This window comes from Cervus canadensis, chromosome 3 (assembly GCF_019320065.1).
Source record: "Cervus canadensis isolate Bull #8, Minnesota chromosome 3, ASM1932006v1, whole genome shotgun sequence".
In the NCBI taxonomy this organism is placed as follows: Eukaryota; Metazoa; Chordata; class Mammalia; order Artiodactyla; family Cervidae; genus Cervus; species Cervus canadensis.
Window position 1 is genome coordinate 83259022 of NC_057388.1, and position 26064 is coordinate 83285085.

At 38.9% G+C, this 26064-nt stretch overlaps 1 protein-coding gene across 2 annotated transcripts in view; it reads left to right on the forward strand.

The window, feature by feature from the left end:
• The first annotated feature begins 1905 nt into the window (after nucleotides 1-1905).
• The window catches only part of ASB15 (ankyrin repeat and SOCS box containing 15), a 37408-nt gene continuing 13249 nt past the window's right edge, over nucleotides 1906-26064 (forward strand). The window contains exons 1-6 of one of the 2 annotated variants that reach the window (XM_043463612.1): nucleotides 1906-2008; nucleotides 7648-7716; nucleotides 14724-14860; nucleotides 16386-16438; nucleotides 16525-16656; nucleotides 17749-17907. In XM_043463612.1, the coding sequence (XP_043319547.1) occupies nucleotides 14754-14860; nucleotides 16386-16438; nucleotides 16525-16656; nucleotides 17749-17907 (451 nt within the window). In that variant the 5' untranslated portion in view covers nucleotides 1906-2008; nucleotides 7648-7716; nucleotides 14724-14753. The remainder of the gene's footprint in view (nucleotides 2009-7647; nucleotides 7717-14723; nucleotides 14861-16385; nucleotides 16439-16524; nucleotides 16657-17748; nucleotides 17908-26064) is intronic. The other variant, XM_043463611.1, reaches the window with a different exon arrangement.

Genomic DNA, 26064 nt, shown 5'->3' on the forward strand with positions numbered 1-26064 from the left:
ACAATGATAATATTCAGTAGCCCTTCACTGCCTGATCATACCCCTCACTGAAACTCGCCCTAATCTACAAAACAGGGGTGCGTGGTTCAAAAACCCCATTCGCTTTGTTTCCACTTGAGAAAACCAGCAGGAAAAGTCAGTTTCCAAAACAAGCAAATGCGGAAGTGATTATTACCATTGTGAAAAGCTCATTTTCTTAAATACTTGAATTACTCAAAGCCTGTTTTACTGTGTGTGTATAGATGATTAGCTACTTGAGGAATAAATCTTGTAAAAATGGTGAGTGCCAAGGTCATTGTGTTATTATTTTTTATTATTATGGTTTTGATTACTATTACCCCCATACTACAGATGAATAAACTGAATCTCGGAGCTTTGAAATAGCAAATGTAAGGTGACAGAGTAAGTGGCAAGGCAAGACTTGGTCATAGATCTGTGTCATCAGTAGCATATTTTCATTTAATTGATACAGTTTCTCTTTCTTGTTCTATTATATTAAGCATTATTTTTGATATTGTGCAACATATCTAGATTCACAGTAATCATTATATAAATGCATAAAATGGGCATAAGTTTATTCATATAACAGCAGAAAAGTCCCTGAAATGTGCCAAATCACATTTTTAAATGTTGAGTGTAGATTTTTCTTAACCTTCATATAAATTTTTAAATATAAGTTAAGAAAAGCTTGATAAAAAGTAGAGTTTCACATGCTGCTTGCTTTTTACAAGAATGCTTCTTTGAAAAATTTCAAATCAGATTAATAATTACAAAACACACACAGTGTTCTAGCCTTCAACCTTGATTATTTCAAGACATGGTAATAATGGCATAAATACAAAATATTTCTTGGGGTTTGTTCCAAGGCTGCCAGAAATATAGCCTTTTTTTTTCTTTTTTTATCACAAAGAGAAGGTAGAACCTCTGATTTCACATTTATGGTTTTCCACATTTTGAAATAAACCTAATAAATCCACTACAGTCCATGTGTTTATTCCTGAACACTAAGTACAGAGTGACACAAAGAAAAATCAGAGAGATACAAAGGAAAACTAATACATATAGTACTCCCCGAAGCCTCGGGGGTAGAGAGTTCCAGGAAAAAAGGGAGGGAGTAAGAGCAGTAAGTCCAATAGAGGGCCTGAAAAACAAGAAAGAAAAAAGTGACCGTCAGCCTTAGACACTAGCAGGTCAATGAGACCCTTGAGACGAGTTGTTTTAGTGGAGTGGTGGGGACAGAAGCCAGATGGCTTTGTTAATGCTGACAGTGACCGAGTTAATCCAAGGATACCCATGTCAAAACACACTTCAGGCAGATTATTTTCATTAGAAAATCAGTGAGACCCTCAACTTTTTTAACAGAAAACAAACAACTCTTGCCAATTAAAATAATTTTCTGCTTGCTTTACCTCTGCTGCTCACTTTATATGTTTTATAACTTGACATTAAAAGTCTTGATCAGATTAGATGTCATTGCATATCATATCCCCATCTGTGTGTCAGACTGGCAGCTTTGAAATGCAAATCAAATCAAAGCCAGTAGATTCCTACAACAAGAAGATTGTATTTAATGAGATTTGACATGAGTCTGAAAGATGAAGAATGAGAAATAATGTGTGTTAAAATTGACTAAAAGTGGACTGGAGTCTGCAAACACAGAGAGTCACGGGTTTGTTTCTTGAACCACTGATTTTAAAATATGTTAAAATTTTACTTAGCTGGTTTTGCTTTGTTGGGTTGGCAGATCATTTGTTTTCATGAGAGCTCTTTGAACCAATGAGGATCTGGGTGTGCTTCTTGTGATGAGGGTCCAGAGAAGTGGTGGGTAACACTTCCCTGTGTGCCAGGAATCGCTCATGTTTCAGTTGTACAAGGTCAGAGCTTAATTTAGCCACCAACTGGGTACTTAATTTTAGATACACAGAGGAACACATTGGCTCCACGGTACTTCCTCTGATTTAGGGAGGCAAGGCCCTGGATAAGAATGACAAGACAATCATTCCAAAAGGTGAGATTATGAAATATTTGATCTGTACCTCATCAACTAGCTTCAGTAGTTTAGTATTAGGAATATTTTGAAGAGATGGAAACGTATTGTGATCACTTCTCATTACCTTCTTTCTGATTGATCACCTGTTGGTTTGCTTGTCAATGGCCTTTTTAATTATAGGATAAAGCCAGGGTTGTTTTGTTTGTTTACAGAATATTAACTCAATTGCATAATTATTAAGCTTAATAAAAAATAGTATCATAAGTAAAGCAGATCAAGAATGAATATGCTTCTAAGTATCAATATATACACTGTGGAATGTCTTTGCTAGCTTTGGTTTCTGAGAAAGAAATGATTTTTATGAATAATTAAATTTCTCTCAAGGCTTTTTAAAATCACTTATAACAAAAAATGAATTAAATTTTAAAAACTTAATTTATATTCAGATAAAAAATTCCTTTAAATTCTTTTTAGTCAGATGGAAAACAAAGGAACTCAGTAGAATTGTAAATTCACTTCTGGAAGTTCGGTCATAGAGTCTGGAGGCTGGAAAGTCCTTAGACCATACCTGAGACCATCACTCATCTGGTTCTTCAGTGAACAGATAATTTCTCAGGAACATTCTACATCTAAAATAACATGGTTCCTAGGAAACAGCAGTAGCGTGCACAGAGAACACTTTTTTTAACACGCTTTTTGCTGAGAACATTGTACAGTTGTCATAAAATATCACAATTCTACACTTTGTTGTTTTTAATGGGAATACCTTGCTTTGAAATGAAAATATACCTAAAATATTTATAGTTTTACTAGAGTTGTTTGGCAGTTTGCTAGTTGCTTGCTTAAACTCATTAGAAAATTTTTTCTGAGGCTTATGAATATTTGGATTATAGAATAAGATCGTTTGGTATTAATTCTTAGTAGCTGAGTCATCAGTTACAGTACAACAGTCAAGCTGTGTGACCTCCAATGTCAAATGCCTCGGTTCATATCTACATCTCCATCACTCAGGAGATATTCAGGCTTGGACAAACCATTGTGTGCCTCAGTTTCCTCATCTGTAAAATGGGAGGAAAATGTGTCATAGAAATTATATGACATAATCTGTTTAGCATACTTAGCATAATGCATGTCACAGGTAGTCACTTAATAGATGTTACTTATAATAATTATTAAATTTGATAAAACAAATATTTATTGAGGACCTGCTGTGTGCTTGACTCTCTGCTAAATCTTTGAAGGAAGGGCAGATATTGGTGTTGTTTCTGGGGAGAATGCATTATTTAAAGGCAGCAAACTCCTTAGGGCATGGATCCTATTGTCTGGTGTCTAGCAGTGTGCCTGAAATATAGCAGATATTGAATATTTTTGAATGAACAAATAGGATGGTCTGAAATTCCTAAGAAAACTTAATAATAATTATTGAGAACTGGTGAGTCAGTGTTCCTCATTTGCTTTTTTATCTCAGTGGAGAAAGAGAACGTATCTGTATTTCAACAAGATATTTGACAGCATCTCTTGATGACGGTCTTGTTATCAAAAAGAAGACATTAATACTAGATGTGGTGTCTTTGGGAGGATTTGTAAATGGATAAACAGCCTTTCTTGAAGGGTGCTAAATAATAGATCAACGTCAACCTGAAGGTCTCTGTCCTACGCCAGTTTCTGTTAACATTTATCATTATTAATGGAGCAGGTAGACACAGAAGACTTGCAAATAGAACAATAATACTTGGAGGATAGAAAATGCATTTTCTTTTAGCTGATTGAAATAAAGGTCAAATCCAAAAGAAAGAAGTAAATGGAATAGGACTAAATAAAGAGTCCAGTACAGAATTGTGCAGCAATAATGAGGATGGAAAAAATGACATGTAGAATTTAGGACAACAGGAATCCAAATCAGGTCTGTAACATGAGAGCCCCAAATTCATCTGAACTCGGGTTAAACTAACACCTCTTCAGTGTCCAGCAAAAGGGAAGTGGTCACAGTCGCTTAATGTTGTGTTGGTTTGACTGTAGCTGTTGTGTTGTCTTCAGAGTCCATGGTCCAGAGCTGCTTTTAGGAAGAGATGGATAAACGAGTGTGTTTACAGGAACGCAGTCATCATGGTGGAGGGGAGGTTAACTGCTGACGGGAGGAACAGTTGTCCAGGCCTGGGTGGAGAAGGCTCGGTTGGGGACCTGACAGCCTTCCTGAGGGCGCTCGTGTGGCAGAGGACAAATATTTTCTCAGCGTGGCTCTGAAGAGTAGACCTAGGAGTATAGAATACTGATTTGAGGAGATGGATTCAAGTTCAATATATTTTCTAATTGTTAAAGCTGGCCAAAGATGAAGGGTTGTGTGGGATATAGTAATCTGCCTGCTTTTGTTTTTCAAGCTGAGACTGGACAATTTCTAGACAGCATCTGTAAGTGGAATTTACAAGTGGGGCTTACCTAATGGTCTTCAGCTCTGAAGTCTGGTGATTCTAGAGAAAAGAAGGAAAGAAGAAAGTGAAGTCGCTTAGTCGTGTCTGACTCTTTGTGACCTCGTGGACTGTAACCCATCAGGCTCCTCGGAGCCTGATAGGATTTTCCAGGCAAGAATACTGGAGTGAGTTGCCATTTCCTTCTCCAGGGGATCTTCCCGAACCAGGGATCAAACCCAGGTCTCCTGCATTGCAAGCAGATGCTTTACCATCTAAGCCATCAGGGAAGCCCCGGAAATAAAATAATGAGTATGCCAGAGAACCTGTTTAAGATAAGGATTAGAGCTCAAACCACCAAACAATCCTTAGAATTCTACTTCCTTGTTCCAGAGGGCTTCAGTCACAGAATAATAACAGGTAACAGGTAATGTTTCTTGACTACTTGCAACATGTCAGACACAGCTGATAAGCCAGGAGGGCAGGTTCAACTACTGTCTCCAACAGAAAGAAATCAACAGCCTGTATATGATTTCAAAATGCCATATGAAGAAATGCAATGACTCATTATTGTTTGAGTTTTGAATGAAAAAGGATTTGATGAGCACCAAACAGGCCATAGTTCCTGAGGTCACAAAGAATCTGACATGACTGAGCATCCGAGCAAGCATGGGCGCAAATAGGAACTTTCTGCCCTGTTCAGTGAAACCTTTCAGGAACAAATATTTTTAGAGAGAGAATATATGTGTGTATATATATATATATATATATATATATATATATATATATGTATTTGGGCTTCCCTGGTGGCTCAGTGGTCAAGAATTTGCCTACAATGAAGAAGACACAGGTTCAATCCCTGGGTCAGGAAGGTCCCCTGAAGGAGGAAATGACAACCCACTCCATTATTCTTGCCTGGGAAATCCCATGGACAGAGGAACCTGGCAGGCTATAGTCCATGGGGTTGCAAAGAATCAGACACAATTTATTGACTAAACAACAATAACAGTATATGTTTTTGTATATGTATAAGTACATATATGCATATATATGTACATTTTTATTAAGGTCTAAAGATATTATTTTTATTACTGTGGCTAATTCATGTAATCAGAAGTTTTTTACTCACCCTACACCTCAGTTGTATAATAAAATTGTGTAAATAAAGTGCAGCTATTTTATAATCTGTAACTGGCTTCACCATCCCCAGGAGCTGCTGCTCACTGATTAGTGCAAATTAAATTTGGTCTCATGCAGATGGCACAATAAGTTAGGTGATGAAACCTTTGCTTGGATGACTCATGTAAATGGATCAGATTTCTGCTCCTTCTTCTCTATTAAATATTAAGTGAAGTGAAAGTAGCTCAGTTGTGTCTGACTCTTTGCAACCCCATGGACTATACAGTCCATGGAATTCTCCAGACCAGAATATTGGAGTGGGTAGCCTTTCCCTTCTCCAGGGGATCTTTCCAACCCAGGGATCAAACCCAGATCTCCCATACTGCATGGATCCTCCTTCTCTTCTTTACTATAAATGAGGGCAATTTTCTCTCTTCTCGACCTCACAAAGTCTTGCCTGCCAGGAAGCAACCTATCTTACCACCTGTAAGGTTCAGCCTGTGAACCAGATACCAGGCCTGTTTTCTGGAAGACTTTACAAGATTTGGCTCAATAAAGTCAATCTTAGTTCCCTCGGAGTGTCAGGTCATATCTGATTACATGAACCTCATTCTCTTATATGATACTTTATCTATAATATTAAGTATTCTTCAAGGAAATGACTGTTAATAGCTGTATAGTTTTCCATAGCTTGACTGCACAATAATATCTTCTACAAATTCCCTCTTGTTGGACATTTTATATTGTTTCTAATGATTTGGAAGTTCAACTATGCCTGAGATGAGCATTTTCACATACAAATCTTTTTCCACATCTCTGAATCTCTGTAAGATAGATTCTTAGATTTAGAATTACAGATAAAAGGGTGAGTCTTTAAAAGGATCAAGTTATCATGCCAGCTTGTGATAAGGGCACATCTATGAATAAGTTGCCTCTTCACAGGCCACGCCTGCTCTATTCTTATTCATTCTCTGTTGTATTCCTCTGGAAATCCACATAATTGTAAACCTAAAGCTCCCTCCTACTCTACATCACTTTCCAAAGGTAGTATGCCATCTTCCTTCATCTGTCACAATTGAAGTGGCCTTGGAAATCAATATTACGGAGTAAAAATGTCTAGTGTTGTAACATGGAACTAGAGATAAAGAAAACCAGTGTGACAGGCTTTATCGTACCTAGAAATTAAGCCTAAGTTAGTGCAGTCCTGAAATTGGAAGTGCACTTGGCAAAAACATGTGTGTGACATGGAGAAAAAAAAGGATAGCTTAATCTATCCTTTTGCTAATTTTAAGAGTGTGTATTTGATCATTCAATTTTTTATTCATTCAGCAAATACATAGTGAATTCTTAATTACATACTAGATATCATACTTAGTGTCTAGAAAGAAATATATCTATTTTGGCTTTTTACATCATTTCTAAAGTGTTGAAGGTATTTTGTTGTTGTTCAGTCACAGAGTTGCATCTGACTCTTTGGCAACCCCACGGACTGTAGCCCACCCAGCATGGCTGGCGTATTCTTTACCACTGAACCACCAGGGAAGCCCTGAAGACATTTTAAGGCAACATAAAAGTAGCATTCATCATCTGGACTAAGGAGTGTGTGTGTGTGTGTGTGTGTGTGTGTGTGTGCGCGCGCGTGCGTGTTTTATCAGAACTAGCTGTGCTGTTAAGAAAGACGCTGTTTGGACTGGTCTAGGTCTCCTTGTCATCCATAGGATTTCTCTCTAATAGAAAAGACAAATATCATGAAGAGGGAATGACTGTGACTTGTTACTTGTAGATAGAAGTAACTTGTGTCTATGTGTTGGAAACCAATTCTGACAATTTTACCTCCTCCTGAAATCTCTTGGGGACTCCTTGACTCTGTTGCTGAAATGAGCCTAATGAAGCTGATTTGCCACTTTGTACTACAGGATTCTGAAGAAGCAAAGGTGTGTAGCCACCAAATAAAAAACAAAACTGTTGCAACATTTTATTTATTTTTATTTCTGTATGTCTTCAGAACTATTCAAGTGAATGGTCAAAGCGTAGAAAAATGAAGACGAGTATTGTTTTGCATACACTAGCTGTGAAATCTTCACAAAACCAAAATGTGAAAATGCCTTTTAACTAAAGCTACTCTTCTCGTAGGACGAATCCTGATGATTCTCTCTGGAATCTCCAGTAGATGATTTTCTCTGGGACCATAGCAGTTTCAAGGTAAAAGAAAATGTCCCCAGGTATCAGCACCATTCCCCTGCCCCATCGCTGTGCCCCTGTTTCAAACAGCAGAACCTCAGAGCATTTGGAATTGGGCTAGCCCTGTATAAAGAAAACCAAATTTTACTGTATTGCCCTTTGCTTATCCCCTCCTGTTACTTCCCACTAGATTCAGTCTTAGTGAAAGTGAAAGTGTTAGTTGCTCAGTTGTGTCCAACTTTTTGCGACCCAGTGGAGGGCAGCCTGCCAGGCTCCTCTGTCCATGGAATACTCCAGGCAAGAATACTGGAGTAGCTTGCCATTCCCTTCTCTAGGAGATCTTCCAGACCCAGGAATCGAACTCAGGTCTCCTGCTTGCAGGCAGATTTTCTTTACTGTCTAAGCCATCAGGGAAGCCACCAAGATTCAGTCTTAGATCGTTTACCATCTTCCCCACCCCACTCAGCCCTCAGCAACTATTCCAGGAGATTCTGGTTCTACACTGGGGGCCAGTATGGTGCTACTGGCGTTTTAAAAGGGGGAACCGGAAGATGGAACAATAAGCCACAAAGGACAGAACTGCTCACTGATGTAAGAGAATTGCACTGATGTGACAGGTGCTGGGGCGGGCTGATATTTATGGACACAGTGTCCTTCCTTGCATCATAGAAGCACCTGTCCACTCTGGGAACTCTTAAGGCCAGCCCTGTTTAGGACCCACAGAGATGGTTTTTATGCCCCAGACAGATCATGTGAGTGAGAGGTGTGAAGACTTAATGTAATTGTAAACAAGCCAACCAGACGGTTCACAGGGGACAAAGTTATATTGGCTCTGGTCTCGGTAAAAGGAGAACCTTGAGCCCATGTTCTGGGGGCTCCCATGTTTCAGGGGAAGGTCTGAGGGGCCTCACAGACTTATCAACAGTAGAGGAGAAGCCTGGATCGTGAATTGAGGGTGGTTTAGAGAATTCAGTGCCGAGAGGCATCATATATACCCATAGTCACCTCTGCCTCATATCCTGTAGCATTGTCCCCACCCTCTGGCCTCTTCAGGCAGGCACCAAATGGAATGTTGATCCAATTTTTTAGACAGTAATGTTTAGACTCCAAGAAAAGAATACAGAGTGAAAGCAAGTTTAGGACACCACATCCCCCCTAAGCAACACAAAGCCTTATTGCACAGAGTCAATGATAAAGATTCAAGTGTCCCTGGAAGCTATGTTTTATTTTTGGAAGTTACTGTCGTCAAGAGCTGGCTGACAAGATCAGAGTGCTTTCTTTTAAGGACAACAGACTGTGGGTTTTTTTCCTGCAGCTCTGGAAAGGCATTAAAATGAGGTACCATTCTCTGTCCAGACTCTACTTATCAGCCCTGTGACAATGGGTGGGTCTCTTAACCTCAGAAAATATAAGTTTCCACTTATGCACGATGAGTCTCTAATACCTAGAAAGTAGAACTGGAGGATTTAAAGCAAGGCAGCATAGGCAAAGTGCTTTACATGTGCTGGAAACAAAGCAAGCCCTCAATAACTTATGACTATTATTATAACCACTATTTTTATGATTACCAGAGTTATTCTAAAATGTACATGATCATCAAACTTTCCGTTTTCCCACTATCTAGATCTAGGATTTCATTCAGTCCATTCTGAAAGTAAACTAATAATTCCTGGTCTCTGAATAACGCATTTGGAAATCCTTAATTTAGTAGTTCTTTAACTGGGACACAAGAATGGGCTTCAGAGAACCCCATAAAATGCCCTACAATTGTATGCAAACTTTTGAGTGACATACATCCCTCTGGAGAGAGAATCCATTGCTTTCATCACACATGTTCCTGACTCTAAGCAAGATTTGTCTTGTTCAGTCTGTTCTTCACCATCTCCCGGAGCTTGCTCAAACTCATGCCTGTCGAGTCGGTGATGCTATCCAACCATCTTATCCTCTGTCGTCTCCTTCTCCTCCTGCCTTCAATCTTCCCCAGCATCAGGATCTTTTCCAGTGAGTCAGCTCTTTGCATCAGGTGGCCAAAGCAAGATTAACCAGTGCCTGAAGTGAAAAGGCTAACTTTCCAATAGGATTGTCCCAATTATTTCATATATCAGCTACTTCAAGAATAATTAAATTTCACTAATGGGCTTTTCCAGAACAAGGTTGACAAACTGTTATCTAGAAAAAGTCAATTAATTATCTAGATGGAGAAGAGAGACTCTCATGAATAGGTCTTAGAGGATGTCAAATATTTGGCCCTTTCTCAGACTGCTGGCTGGTGCTTATTTAGTTTTAAACAAAGCCTGGCAATAAACAGATATCTCTCCTCTTGCCCTCCTCTGCATCTTGATGTCTCTGGTTCCGTTCCACTGATGGTCCTTTGATTGTCTGCCTGACACCTTACTGCACTTGCACACAGGTCTTCACTTCATCCAAAGCTTTCAGGAAAAGGTTGGAGACAGCTTGTTTTAGATGTGGCTGCTCCACGTAGCAGTAAGAGTTTTCTCTCCATTGAGATCCCACTGTTGTTAGGGATACCAAACAGTTGTGGTTGTGTGTTAGTTGCTCAGTTGTAACTCTTTGCGACCCCATGGACTGTAGCATGCCAGGCTCCTCTGACCGTGGAATTCTCTAGGCAAGAATATTGGAGTGGGTTGCCATTCCCTTCTCTAGGGGATCTTCCTAACTCAGGGATCTAACCTGTGTCTTCTACATTGCAGGTGGATTTTTTTAATCATCTGAGCCACCAGGAAAGCCCACAAAACAGTTAAGAGTTTTAGATAATTTCCTTCTTGGTGGTAGTTAAAAGACACTTAAAAGAACTTTTCACAGAGCAACTCAGTTCTCTAAAGCAGGGGTCCCCAACCTCCTGAATCTAATGCCTGATGATCTGAGGTGGAGCTGATGTAATAATTATAGAAATAAAGTGCACAATAAATATTATGCATTTGAATCATCCCAAAATCATCTCCCCAGCCCTGGTCTGTGAAAAAATTTTCTTCCACGAAACCGGTCCCTGGTGCCAAAAAGTTTGGGAACTGTTGCCGTAAGGAGTCTGTGATATCTCACTTACCGGAAGCCCAAATTTCAAGCAGGTTTAGCGTTAAGCTGGTGATTTAAATAGGCAAAAGGCTCTGTATCCTATTACTAATCCCAGAGCCGTGCGATACCCCCCCATCACCACGTGACATTAGTGAGAAAGGCAACAGACGATGCCATACCTCTAACTTCATCATCCAGTCTGCTACCTGAAGACACTCAGGACTTGTCTGCCAGTAAGGAGTCAACAACTCTTTTCCAGTGACCATGAGAATGGCCATTTCCTATAGTTGACTAGGAGTGGGAGCAGAGAGAAAAGATATTCAAGACAAAAAAGTAAGACTTTTTTCCCCTCAGAAAATTAATAGTCCTGGTGAGAATACAAAATACAAAAATGTAAAGAACTTGCAAAACTAATACAAAATGATTGTAAATTCAGTTGGAAAACACTGGGTTAGCGGAGATACTCAGAGATAAAGAGGGCCAGAGAGGAACTGGAGAACTCACCAAAGGCTTCCACGAGAGGAGTGGCTGGAGCCAGGCTTGAGGCTGTGGGGACCAGGAGTGTGAAACAGCTGGGAGGGCCTTGTGAATGAAGTGAGATAAGACATAAGACGTAAAAGCACAGAAGGGAGGAAAATGAAGCCTAACACAGAATGGGTAATCAAATTAATCTAATTAGAATAAAGACTCCAGGGATTTCCCTGATGGTACTATGGTTAAGACTTTGCCTTCCAATGCAGTGTACAGGTTTGATCCCTGGTCAGTGAGCTAAGATCCCACATGCCTCATAGTCAAAAAACTAAACCATAAAGCAGAATCAATATTATAACAAATTCAAGAGAGACTTTAAAACTGTTCCCATCAGAATAAAGACTCTCTCTACAGAAAATGGTTAGTTCTAAGAATAAAGCAGAGCCTAGATTATGTTAAGTTCATTTATTAACTCATTCATTCATTTTTTTCATTCTTTCAACATGTTTAGAGTCCATGTACCTTAAGATACTGCTTTCCTAGTCTCTGAAGGTAGACTAATTCTCTGCTGTTATTACATTACATTCTAGGAGGAAGAGATAGATAATGAACCAATAAGCAATAAATTTTTAAAAATGCCATCTGAAGTCTATTTGGTTAATAGGATCCCAAGCCCACGTGTCAAGCTCTTATGGTTGCTAAGACACCCTGGTGTGAGAAACATACGTAGTGGAGTACTATTACTATCTCTTGGACATCCTCCAAGCATTATCACTGTTCTCCCCTTTCTGTTTCAAGTTTATAGTAAGGCCACTGGTGCAGAACAATACGCAATAAAATCATGATGCCATTGAGTTCATGTGCAGTCTGTCCACAAGTCAGAGACCTTGATTGCCAGCATGTATAGAACTGTCCTTAAGGTTTGAACAAGAAGAGGCAAAGCAAGAATCAACTGTGTTTTGGAAATTGCCCACAGAATACTATTTGTGACTTTTCCCCCTTGAAAACACACTGAACAATGTAAAATTTTGCATAGATAATACATTTTGGCTTGAAAAGTGCCATGGCTCAAAATAATTTCCTGTGATTATCAGCCAACCTAGCTGTAGAACTGGCTTCCCAGGTGGCCCTAGTGGTCAAGAATCTGCTTGCCAATGCAGAGACGTGTTCCAATGCCAATAAGAGACATGGGTTCAATCCCTAGGTTGGGAACATCCCCTGGGGAAGGAAACCCACTTCAGTATTCTTGCTTGGAGAATCCCATGGACAGAGGAGCCTGGTGGGCTACAGTTCATGGGGTCACAAAGAGTCAGACATGATGAAGCAACTTAGCATGCAGCAGCTGTAGAACTATTTTGATGTGTATACTTACTAAATTTTCTTTTTATAAGGTAAAGCAGTTGATCCAACGGTAATGGGAGACACATACTCCTCTAATTTGATATCTGAAAAAAATAAGACAATGAGAAAAAAACTACATTTTTGTGTTTGTCTTCAGAGGAGCCGGGCCAGTCAATAGTAGTGGTTTGTAATAGAACAGTGCTAGGGAAGAAATGGGGAATCTATAGGAGGGCTGATTTCTGATCTGGCCATGAAGTTAAAATGACCCAAATTTTAACTGTTCAAATGTTGCTCAGACCCAGTCAGACCTTAGAACTTTCCCTGTAAAACAAGGCAAAAGAAAATGTGAACCAAATAGTAGCTGCATAAAATTTCATGAATATCATGGGTATGGTGTCCCTATTCTTTCTGAAGGAGAGTAACCAAATCCTGAGGTCCTTCCACTTTGGGAAAGGATTGAAGACTAGATGGACATGTTAAAGATGTCATGTCTGTTTCTCCTCAGTTTTTATCTAATACTAAATAACTTGGCCTCTTTTTGTTTAACTTTCTGGTATTAAAAAATGCTCGACTGAGTTCAGGAATCCCATAGGCTATAAGCCCTTTGGTGCAAATGAAGAAAAACGCTGCTTCCTTGGGGTGTGCATAGCAGCCTGCCAGCGGGCACAGCTCATGTCGGGGAGGTTTGGCTGGATTTTACCAGCCAGGAGCACTTGCGCAGTGTGCAACCTGCACTCCCATTGGTGGTGGCTCTGATTTGGTTGAAACATGTATTAGGAAGAACTGAAACAGCCATCAATGAATGACATAAGTCAGTTCATAAGTGTTTCTGTTTTGACTCTTTCCTCAAAGCTAAGAAGTCAGTTTTAGTTCAGCTTCTTATTTGCCAGTTCCCACATTTAAACCTCACTGGATAAAGCAGGTCCTTACCACTTCCTTACATTAACACTTCAGCATCCCTAACTGCATTAGGGATGTCCTTCTGCCAAGGTGTGAGAAAGGATCTTTCTATAGCCAGGAACACAGGTAGCCCAAGTCCATAAATGTGGATTTCTGAGAGCATCCAGAGAGCCACATGATCTATCAAACCCATCTGGTCAGCAAGGAAGTTCTTCAAGCGCATAAGGCTGTTTTTATCAGATTAATTCTCTCCTTTATTAAAGTTCTGGACTTCTGAAAGCTGTTCACTTCATTGTGAGACTAGACAGTGTTTTCTCAGGAAGAACAGCACTGAAAGTTGTCAGTGCCTTCTATTTAAAGTTACCTTTGTGCCTTCTCCATGTACACCATCAAACTTCCTGAGGTCAGAGTTAGGTCACTACGTTTGTGACATTCCGTTCTCTCAACTGTAATTCAACAGATGTTCACTGGGACGCTTCCTTATGCCAAGCACCTTCTAGAGTTGTAGGTGATGCGGAGATGAGTCACATAGAACCCCTCACCTCAAAGAGTATAGATTTTGGTAGAAGGAGTTGAATGCAAATACAGAAATAACTGCAATTCAAGGCAGTCAACTCAAACCACTTTGGGAGTAGAAAGAACTAAATCAGTGAAAAAACACACATAGAGGACAGAGAATAAAGAAAACGTAAAGAATGTGAAGGACCTCCCAAGTGGCTCAGTGGTAAAGAAGCCACCGGCCAATGCCAGGAGACACAGTTTCAATCCTTGGGTTTGGGAAGATCCCCTGGAGAAGGAAATGGCAACCCACCCCACTATTCCTCCAGGGAAATCCCAGGGACAGAGAAGCCTGGTGGCCTGCAGTCCATGGGATCCAAAAAGAACTGGACATGATTTAGCAACAAAACAGCAAAGAGAAAGGCTAATTGTTCTTTATCCCTTCCTTTGTCTGTCTTCTCAGAGTTTTAAACTTATAATGTGTTATGTAGAGCAATGTCTTGAGGAAATGATGGGCCAAATTAGTGTAAGTCAGAAATGTAGAAAAAGTCATTCTAAGCCCAACTGTAGTCATTACTCAAAAGAAAGTAAAAATCAGAAAACTCAGACACTTAAAGGGCAGGTAATCAAAGGTTTCAAAAGTTAGAATGGGCATTTTATACATATATAATATAAATGTTAACTACATGTGTATCTTTTTAAATGAGGAAAGGTGAATGTATTTTTCATTTTGCCTCTTTCATGTTGACTCTATATGTTGTTCTGTGGCTTTTGCTGATAATAAGAAATTGCCTGTTTCAAAATTATATCCCGTCATGGATGCTAATGATGACCCTGAGGAAGATCATCTCACAAGTTATGATGTTCAGCTCAGTATTCAAGAATCTATTGAAGCCAGCAAGACTGTATTTTATCCTGAAAGGTAACATTCAAATTGATGATCCTCAACTAAACTTCATGGCATTCACTTTTTGTAAGATAAAATGAATGATGTTTCCAGACCCCTCTACCTTTTTTTTGTGTCAGGAAATCCAATACCTTTACAAGAACTGCTGTGTACAGGTTTAGCCATCTCATTCTACAAATTCCCATCTCCTGTGAAGTATGAGACTATCTAGATAGGGAATTCCCAGTTCAATTTGATTGCATAGGATTGCCTATTTCCTCAATTCATATAGAATCAAAAAGGACAGTAAATAATGTGAATGAAATTGTAAACACTGTTTATATGACTAATGTATAGATACGTATACAGAATCTGTTGTGCTACTGACTCAGGCAACCTTTATAAGTAACATATTCCATTTTGCACCTTTAAAATATGAAAAATAGTGCTAACTAACCTGCCTATAAGCTTAATGAGTGGGAAAAGAGTTGAAGGCTTTTGTAATATATGGCAAAGTGATATATAAACCAGAACTTATTTAATTATCTACTGTTAAAGTGACAGCAGTTAACAAATTATACATGAAATTGGTGTTTTGTGTTGGCAAGAGTTATAGCAGCTAAAACTGCCAAAGTAGATTTTTGTTAGCGAACACATTATACTTCTGACAAAACTAAACTTTAATTTACCTTTAAACTCTATTATAGTATTTAGAATGCTGTATTCTGAAATTAGTAGTGCTTTTGAAAAGATTCAGTGCTATAAAATGATTGCTTTTGAGCTTTTAAAAAACAGACATGTTAATGTTTATATTTCTGGTCTCTTTCATTCTTCCCTTATCTCCCAGGAAGGCATTCACAACCCTGGAATACCAGTGGATGTTTCTGCTTTAATAGAGTTAAATCAATTTGTTATTCAGTACCTAGTCACCTTTGAATAAACACACATTAGAGAATTTCCATGAGAGTTGACAGTGACCTCCCGGGGCCAGTGATTGGAATTTGTTCAGTAAATGCTCAGCCTATTTTTCACTAGTTTTCACAGTTGATTAAAGACTAACATGCAATATACAGCATATGCTCCCAAATAAGCAACCATTAATTAGCCATTATTACATTCCAAGCAAGAAACCTTTATTGAGCATAGAATTTTTAAAGTTGGGAGAAACCTTAGAGATCTTCCTATATAATCTCATTTTACTGATGCAGGAACCACCGTCCAGAGAGGCTGCTGGCCTCAGGATCACAAAATCACATCTGAAAGCAGCTCTTCTGCCTCTGACTCCAGTTATTTACCCGCTTTTCATTGCCTACAATTAATTTCAGAGACAATGTTTTAACCTTCTACTTTTCCATCTTCCCTAATGTTCATAGGTCCAGTGTATCATAAACACTCTGTACCTGACTTTTAGACATTTACATTTTTTAAGTAGATAACATCAGTTGTGTGCATTTCTTGAAGATCCAGATTATTAAACATATGTGTAAAAACTAAATAAATGTTTTGGTTCCTTGGAGTATACCATGACTACAAATCTGGCTTGTATTTCTTTCCCTGGTAGATTTGTACCACTGAGCGATCAGAACAGAAAGCTTGTGGAGGCTATACAGCAAGGTAAATGGATTTATCACCTACAGTAAAATGGACTGGAGATTCCACCTGGCTGAGAGATTTGTTATCAGCCCGTGTGTTCATTTTAGGTCACATTCTTGAACTCCAGGAGTGTGTGAAATATAAACATGCTTTGGATGAAGCTGATGAAAAAGGATGGTTTCCATTGCATGAAGCTGTTGTTCAACCCGTTCAGCAGATACTTGAAGTTGTCTTGGATGGTAAGAAAATGTAGACTGCCCTTAACCAAACTGCAGCCCAAATGCAGATGTTCTGGAGTATTCCCAATGAACATAATAAGCAAAAAGAAAAAGTAGAATAAAAGGTGATTTGCAATTTGGAAAAGATAGTACTCATGCTTTAAACTGAGTACAAAATTAGCCTATTTTGTGGAGTTCAGGGTTTACCCTTTACATCTTTCTAAAAATATGACCCAGTTTGATGGGAAGATGTGATTATCACCTAAAAGTTTATATACAACCATTAATTAATTGATTTAAATATAGAATATTTTGCTTTTCAAAGTTGGTTGTAAACTTTCATCTTGAACTGAGTTAATAGTTTCCAAAAGAGTATTAATTTTGTACAAGTAATACCTACATTATTTGTCCTTATATTACATTAATTTTTCATCATGCAAACATGAATAATGGTTGTGGTATATTTACCCAAGGTTAAATATTATTAATAATTTCTATGTTCTAACAGTGTTTTTCACATCCCCGCATCTTATCAAACATTTTGAGAATGCCCTTCTTTTCAACAGTGCTGTTGTAAGAGATAATGATAGCTACTGGATAATTAACTATCCAGCTAGTCAGCCAGCTACAAAAAGTTAAAAATAGACAAAAGATAGTCAGACAGATATAGAAGATGATGTTAAGCATGGCATTTCTTTTCTAACATATTCTGATAGGATAAATCATTGATTCAAATACTTCTCATTCCCACAGGCACAGACTTCATTTGACAAAAAACAATTTCAAGTTCAATTTAAATAATAATACAAAGGATTAGGGAAGTTGTTTATAATTTATTAAGAAGTGAGAAGTCACAACCCATTATCTTTTTTTGTAAAAAACACCTTGAAACACAGATGTTGGTTTGCTAGCTGTCAACTTGATTAGCAAGCCCATGCTCATCTATTTCTACTCACCATCATTTGCTAGACTTTAATCATTTCTCTTTTTAGTCTTCTCTTTTTTGTCAATTGACTTTGTCCAATCTACTGTAGATGATATTGCATCATTTCTGTTCTATATGACATCCTTCAAGTAAAGACTTTTAATTTTCCACATGCTTTCATATCTCAGCATCTTATAAGACGCTCTGGGAGTTCAAGACCTCTGATGGAGAAACACCTTTGACTTTGGCAGTCAAAGCTGGTCTGGTGGAAAATGTAAGAACTTTACTAGAGAAAGGAGTGTGGCCAAACACCAAAAATGACAAAGGAGAGACACCCCTTCTGCTTGGTAAATAACTTTTTTTTCCTAGAACTTTTATAATCTGAGACAAATAATATCTATTCAGTATTTAATGGAAACCACTGTGTATTGGCTAAAATTATGTGAACTCATCTGTTTCTACTCTCTGAGGTCCTTTCCTAACCCCCATCTCACGTGCCATATGATTTTGTTTTCTTGTTCCACCAGGAGGTAAAATGTGAAAGCTCTTTCAGCACCAGTTAATCAGAAGGGGTCTAATAAGGAGTTCTATGAGGCCAGGAGCGCCAGTTTTGAAAGAATATTCTCTAAGTGGGGTCCGGCCTGTAAGGGTTATTGCATGAGTGATCTGTAGCTTAAACAAAGAGGCAGAAAGGGGACTCCAGAGAGAGACATGAGGTACAGAGCAGAATGATGAAACCAAACTTGAAGGCAGGAGATCCAGCAGATTCTGAGCACACAAGTGTGTCCCTGGGGTCACCACTGCGACACATCAAAGGAATGATTGTAAGCCCGAAGATGTTGTTTATCTAAACACAGCTTCTTCTCAGGCTTGTATATCCTGCTGTTTGTTGACCAATAAGAATTGGCACGTCTGTTTGCAGTAGCAGAGAGAGATGAGATTAACTATAGATGACCACAGATAACCTTTCTTTTTCTCAGGGACATAGGTGTGGAGTAAGAATTAGGGTTTTGGCATCTGAGATACTTGTATTTATTTTTCTTCCATCTTATTGAAATGTAATTGACATATAACATGGTACTAGTTTAAGGTATACAACATGATTTGATGTATGTATTACTATGAAATGATTACAACAGAAAGCCTAGTTAACATGCCTCACTTCACATAGTTACACACTGTTTTTTCTCATGTTGCAAACTTTGTTTTGCAAACTTTTAAGATCTGCTCTCTTAACAACTTTCAAGTATGCAATTCAGTATTGTCATGTGAATGTTAATTCTAGCTGTGAGACTGCAGTTATGGGTCTCAGTTTCCTCATGTGTAAAATGGAAATATCAACATCCACCATGCAGAATTAGCCTATTATACAGCGTGAAGTAAGTCAGAATGGAAAACACCAATATAGTATATTAACGCATATATATGGAATTTAGAAAGATGATAATGATGACCCTATATGCAAGACAGCAAAAAAGATACAGATGTAAAGAACAGACTTTTGGACTCTGTGGGAGAAGGTGAGGGTGGGATGATTTGAAAGAACAGCATTGAAACATGTATATTACCTATTTGTATATGTGTATGTAGTAGGAGAAGGAAATGGCAACCCCCTCCAGTATTCCAGCCTAGAGAATCCCGTGGACAGAGGAGCCTGGTGGGCTGCTGTCCATAGGGTCGCAGAGTCAGACATGACTGAAGCGACTTAGCATTAGCATGTAGTATGTATATGTGTATTTCACATGTATATGTGAAATAGATCGCCAGTCGAGGTTGGATGCATGATACGTGGTGCTCAGGGCCAGTGCACTGGGATGACCCTGAGGGATGGGATAGAGAGGGAGGTGGGAGGGGGGTTCAGGATGGGGAACACATGTACACCCATGGCTGATTCATGTGAATGTATGGCAAAAACCACTACAATGTTGTAAAGTAATTAGCCTCCAATTAAAATAAATAAATTAATTTACAAAAAAAAAATTAGAGAAAAATCAGTTCAGTTCCATTCAGTTCAGTCACTCAGTCGTGTCTGACTCTTTGTGACCCCATGGACTGCAGCACATCAGGCCTCCCTGTCCATCACCAACTCCCGGAGTTTGCTAAAACTCATGTTCATTGAGTGAGTAATGCCATCCAACCATCTCATCTTCTGTCGTCCCCTTCTCCTCCCATCTTCAATCTTTCCCAGCATCAGGGTCTTTTCAAATGAGTCAGTTCTTTGCATCAGATGGCCAAAGTATTGGAGCTTCAGCATCAACCTTCCAATGAATATTCAGGGCTGATTTCCTTTGATTGACTGATTGGATCTCCTTGCAGTCCAAGGGACTCTCAAGAGTCTTCTCCAACACCACAGTTCAAAAGCATCAATTCTTTGGCGCTCAGCTTTCTTTATAGTCCAACTCTCATATCCATACATGAGTACTGGAAAAGCCATAGCTTTGACTAGATGGACTTTTGTTGGCAAAGGAATGCCTCTGCTTTTTAATATGCTGTCTAGGTTGGTCATAACTTTTCTTCCAAGGATCAAGCGTCTTTTAATTTCATGGCTGCAGTCACCATCTGCAGTGATTTTGGAGCCCCCAAAAATAATGTCTCTCACCATTTCCATTGTTTCCCCATATATTTGCCATGAAGTGATGGGGCCAGATAACATAATCTTAGTTTTCTGAATGTTGAGTTTTAAGACGACTTTTTCACTCTCATCTCTCACTTTCATCAAGAGGCTATTCACTTTCAGCCATAAGGGTGGTGTCATCTGCTTATCTGAGGTTATTGATATTTCTCCCAGCAATCTTGATTCCAGCTTGTGCTTCATCCAGCCTGGTATTTTTCATGATGTACTCTGCATATATGTAGGGTGACAATATACAGCCTTGACGTACTCCTTTCCCAATTTGGAACCAGTCTATTGTTCCATGTCCAGTTCTAACTATTGCTTCTTGACCTGCATACAGATTTCTCAGGAGACAGGTCAGGTGGTCTGGTATTCCCATCTCCTTAAGAATTTTCCACAGTTTGTTGTGATCCTCACAGTCGAAGGCTTTTGCATAGTCAATAAAGACAATAGAGAAAAATATTAATATGTAAACTGCCACTTGGTAGATGCTCAGGAGAGGAGAGATGTTATGAAATAATGCACATGTGGCAGGAGAAGGGGAAGCAGCCCTGAGATTGTTCACCAGCCATCCAAGTTCAGTTAGTTCAGTTGCTCAGTCATGCCTGACTCTTTGCAACCTCATGGACTGCAGCACACCAGGCTTCCCTGTCCATCACCAACTCCGAGAGCTTACTCAAACTCATGTCCTTTGAGTTGGTGATGACATCCAACTATCTCATCCTCTGTCATCCCCTTCTCCTCCTGCCTTCAATCTTTCCCAGCATCAGGGTCTTTTCAAATGAGTCAGTTCTTCACATCAGGTGGCCAAAGAATTGGAGTTTCAGCTTCAACATCACTCCTTCCAATGAATACCCAGGACTGATCTCCTTTAGGATGGGCTGGTTGGACCTCCTTGCAGTCCAAGGGACTCTCAAGAGTTTTCTCCAACACCACAGTTCAAAAGCATCAATTCTTTGGTGCTCAGCTTTCTTTATAGTTCAACTCTCACATCCACACATGACTAATGGAAAAACCATAGCCTTGACTAGATGGGACCTTTGTTGACAAAGTAATGTCTCTGCTTTTTATTATGCTGTCTAGGTTGGTCGTAACTTTCCTTCCAAGGAGTATACGTCTTTTAATTTTATGGCTGCAATCACCATCTGCAGTGATTTTGGAGCCCAGAAAAATAAAGTCAGCCACTGTTTCCACTATTTCCCCATCTATTTGCCATGAAATGATGGGACCGGATGCCCATCTTAGTTTTCTGAATGTTGAGCTTTAAGCCAACTTTTTCACTCTCCTCTTTCACTTTCATCAAGAGGCTCTATAGTTCTTCTTCACTTTCTGCCATAAGAGTGTGTCATCTGCATATCTGAGGTTATTGATATTTCTCCCAGCAGTCTTGATTCCTGCTTGTGCTTCAGCCCAGCATTTCTCATGATGTTCTCTTCATATAAGTTAAATAAGTAGGGTGACAATATACAGCCTTGTACTCCTTTCCCGATTTGGAACCAGTCTAGAAGTCACAGTAAACCAGATGCTATGCTGAATCACACAGTACAGATGGAATGATCATCTTTCAAAGAGTCTAGTGAGAGAGCCTAGATATGATTGAAATAGAGAATGTGTTAATAAATGCAATAACAAAGGTGTATATCCAAAGTAAATTGGGGAAATAAAAGAGCAGTGGAATCTGTGAAACTACCAAAGAAATAGTTGTGACTCATGGGACATAGAGGGGATCAGCAACAGGCCTTCGCCCCTGCACATAAATGTAAATGAATAGTGTCATCACAGCATGGGAGCATTCTGCTCTGATTTCTTCTTTACTCTTGCCCCATGTGGCAGCTTTCGGCCTTCTCCAATTCAGATTACATTGGAAAAGCTAATTATTATAGTCAGGGTACAGGTAAAGCTTCCATAACAAAATAAGCAAACACCACAGATATGTAAAACAAACAAACTGCAATGACTTTGAAAAGAAAGAAGTTCATTCCTCTCTCACACAATTCAGAAGTGAGTGGTCCAGGGTTTGGCAGGATGGCAGTACCACCTTTACATAAGACTTCAGATGTTACATTTTTCCATCCAGCAGGGAGTAGGAAAGAGGCAACCTTGGGAAAATTTCAACCTTTAAGAAGATGACCTAGATGTACACAGAACTTCTGTTCATACCCTGTTTGTTCAGATTTTGTCACATAGTCACGCTTAGGTACCAGGAAGGCCAGGGTATTTAGTTTCTACCTGGATAGACTGTGAACAGCTAAAACTCAGGAGCCTCTGATTCTAAAGGAAAAGGGGAAATACAAGTACTGAAGAAGATATGGTTTCCTCTGCGTGCATGTTACCAGACTTTATGTCACAGTAACATGGTGCCTTTTAAAATGAACAGAACTCTTTTCCTGAGCAGGATCTACAGATACTAAACAGAATATCACATATGGTTGCTTCACCACTATTAGTGTGACTTATTATTTTTGTAATAATGGTATATAGAGAATGTGTTAATAAATGCAATAACAAAGGTGTATATCCAAAGTAAATTGGGGAAATAAAAGAGCAGTGGAATCTGTGAAACTACTATACTCCATATACCATGGAGTATTTGCATGTATTTGTTGCTATTTCTATAGTCTTTGATTTCTGCAAAAAACATATACTCTTCCAGAGTTTATATACTATCTCACTTTGTGAATATAAAATTATTCTCTACTTGCTATTCTTGATCCACTTAATATTGTTAAGGGACAAATAAGTCATGATTATCACTCATTCATTTTCTTTTTACTTCACTTAAAATTTCCTTTACTGCTTAATGCCCACAACAAGCATTAAATATTTGTCTGCATTTCAAAGTCTCAATTGTTAGTCTCTCTACTCTAGCAATAACTGAAATGTGGGACAGGAACTTGATCATTGAGTTATAAGAATCAAAATAGAATTAATGCTTAGAAATAATATTTTAAAAAACCAAATGGTAACATCATAGATAAAACAAAAGTCTCCCAGAGGAAATATTATGAAGGTGTTCACTTATGTCCCCACCAGCCACATTTCTGGAGGATAGGGACTCCTCTTAGGTTACCTTCTTCAGGCCATTCATTGTGGATCCTATGTCTTCTGTTTAGGTTCATAAGAAAATGAATCTTCCATGGCACTTTCTATTTTCCTTTTTCTTGAATTTTGGGGCTACTTGAAATATGCTACCCATAGTTTAATAACTTATAAAGGAGAGATGAGGGGGGAAAGTGCTGTTTCCTTTTTTTTTTTTTTATGTATGCACAACACCATTTTTGTCTTAACCTGATAGTATTATCTTTGTCTTTATTTATGAAACATCCTTGTGTGTGCTCAGTCACTCAGTTGTGTCCGACTGCAGCCCTATGGACTGTAGCCCACTGGCTTCTCTGTCCATGGAATTTTCCAGGCAAGAATACTGGAGTGGGTTGCCAGTTCCTACTCCAGGGGATCTCCTGAACCTAGGGACTGAATCTGCGTCACTTGTGTCTCCTGTGTTGGCAGGCAAATTCTTTAACACTAGAGATATCCTTTAGAAAGACAAAAATAAATTCACTTTTGGTCCCTCAAGGGCCCTTCCTCCCCCAGCAGCCATCTGACCCTTACTTATTTACTTTGCTGTATTACAATCTTGTTATACAGTTACTTGCTGAGTGTAGATGTCTGATTTGTGATGATCTGATAGTTATTGTTTTTTGCACGCAGACTTCTTCTCAGCCCATCCCTCTAAACTTGGTGTCATCTTCCTCCAGTAGGACAGTCACATGATGGTCCTGGCCAGAGGGTCCCAGGCTGCAGAGAAAGCCAAGGGAACTGTCTGGTACAACAGTTCAGCCCTTCTGCTTTCCACTTTCCCAAAACATGGTGCCATTCACAGCTCAGTTAATTTTACTTCATTTTCTTTCTCACAAATCAGTATATATCCTCTTTACTCCATCTCCTCTTTCAGTCTTCCAATCTTTGTCTAGGTACTGCAGAAGAAAATTTCTATTGGTATGTCATATGAGTCAGATGATCTCTGAAGATATTAAGTAAATTATACGGGCAAAACTCATGAAGAATAGGACATTACTGAGTGAGCGGGCTAGAACTGGATGGGCAAAACACATATATCCAGAAAGAAAATGACAAAAATTTTTTTAAAGAAAGAAAGTGTCAGCAAACTATAAAGTGTTCCAAAGTGCCTATAACCTATGCAAAATACCCCCTTAAATTCCCTAGCTCTTCAACTGAGGCTTGCTCTCCTCTAAGCAAATAAAGATGCATATATTATGTGAAATATATTCTTTACTTCATAAATTATTTCATTTGTATTTTACTTAGTTACATTACACACATACTGTACCTTGTTAGTTTTCAGTATTTTAGCCAATTATTGGTCAAGGATGTCTTCACGGTTTAGGTTGGAAGAGGGGTTCCCCACGATTTTCAATATTATTTCTATGAGAAATAAAATATATTCTTAGTTTCAAAAACTGAACTACAAATAAAGTTTTATTTTTTTAGTTATTTCAAGTTGAATATGGCTTATATATGCTGTTATTTTCTTGAAGAAAGGCTAGTATCTCTAATCAACATGTTCCCTGAGTCAGACGAAAGGAAAAAAGATCATAAAAGAAGAGGTTCATTATTTTATTACATTTTTTTCTAATTAGAAAAAATGGAATAGGAGCAAGAAGATAAATGAGGGCACATTATCTCTTATTTCGTTTAAGTTATTGATGTTTGCTTCGCAAGAGCACCAGCTAGGATGAGGTAATTAACTGTAATTAGAGCTGCCAGTGGCAGGTGGGTGATTCAGAGAAAGGCATTTGTCAACAGACTCTGCTTCAGACAGTGAACAGGAGAAAAACTGAAATTTCGCTGCAGTGATGGCTTGCTTGCCTCCTAGTGAAATAGACAGTTTGTCTTTATCCTCCTTTTCTGCCTTTTGGAGCCATTTCTCTTGCCTTGGCCTCAGAGCCTTTCCGCCTTCGGCTTCTTACCTGCCCAGGATGTTCCGTGTGCCCCACATCCCCTTCTGTCTTTCCCAGCAAAGGCCCAGACTTTGAATCTTTCTTCAAACAGAAGGCAGTATATCACCTCCAGGTGGCAAATTCCCCAAGTGAGAACCATGTATGTTTTTCCTGCTGCCCCGTGTACCTAACAAGTGGCTCAGATGGTAAAGAATCTGCCTGCAATGCAGGAGACCTGGGTTCAATCCCTGGGTTGGAAAGATCCCCTGGAGAAGGGCATAGCTACCCGCTCCAGTATTCTTGCCTGGAGAATCCCCATGGACAGAGGAGCCTAGTGGGCTACAGCCTATGGGGTCACAAAGAGTCAGACACAACTGAATGACTAACACTTACATATAACCAGCACATATTCACTGAATGAAAGAATGAACAAATGAATAAGAGTTAGAGGGTAACCTTCATCCTGCTCTGTTTCTTAAGATTTTACATACTGATAAGAGGAAAATGCCTTACATCTTGGAGAAGTATTTATATCTAACCTGGGAGAATCCATTAACAATCTGAAAGAGAAAAAGACTTAAGAGCATAATTTCAGCTACTGGAAAAAGATAGGGAGAGAGACATCTGATTTACTGAACCTCAGAAAACATATAGTACATCAGCTATCATGTACTTCACCTGTAAGAACAACTGACCTACCTAGATTCTAAACATTCCTATTGCTAACATCTCATAAAAGTATGGGAAAGAAATGTTCATTTAATGTTTCCTACTTTGGTGAGAAAAAAACTCTTTCTAGAGGGAGAAAAACTTGATAAACATTGTCTGCACAGGTGGCTCCATGATCCTAGAAGTGAGGAAATCATAATAATAATATCATTTATTGAGCTCCTACTGTATACTAAGCATTTTACATACATTATTTAATTGAT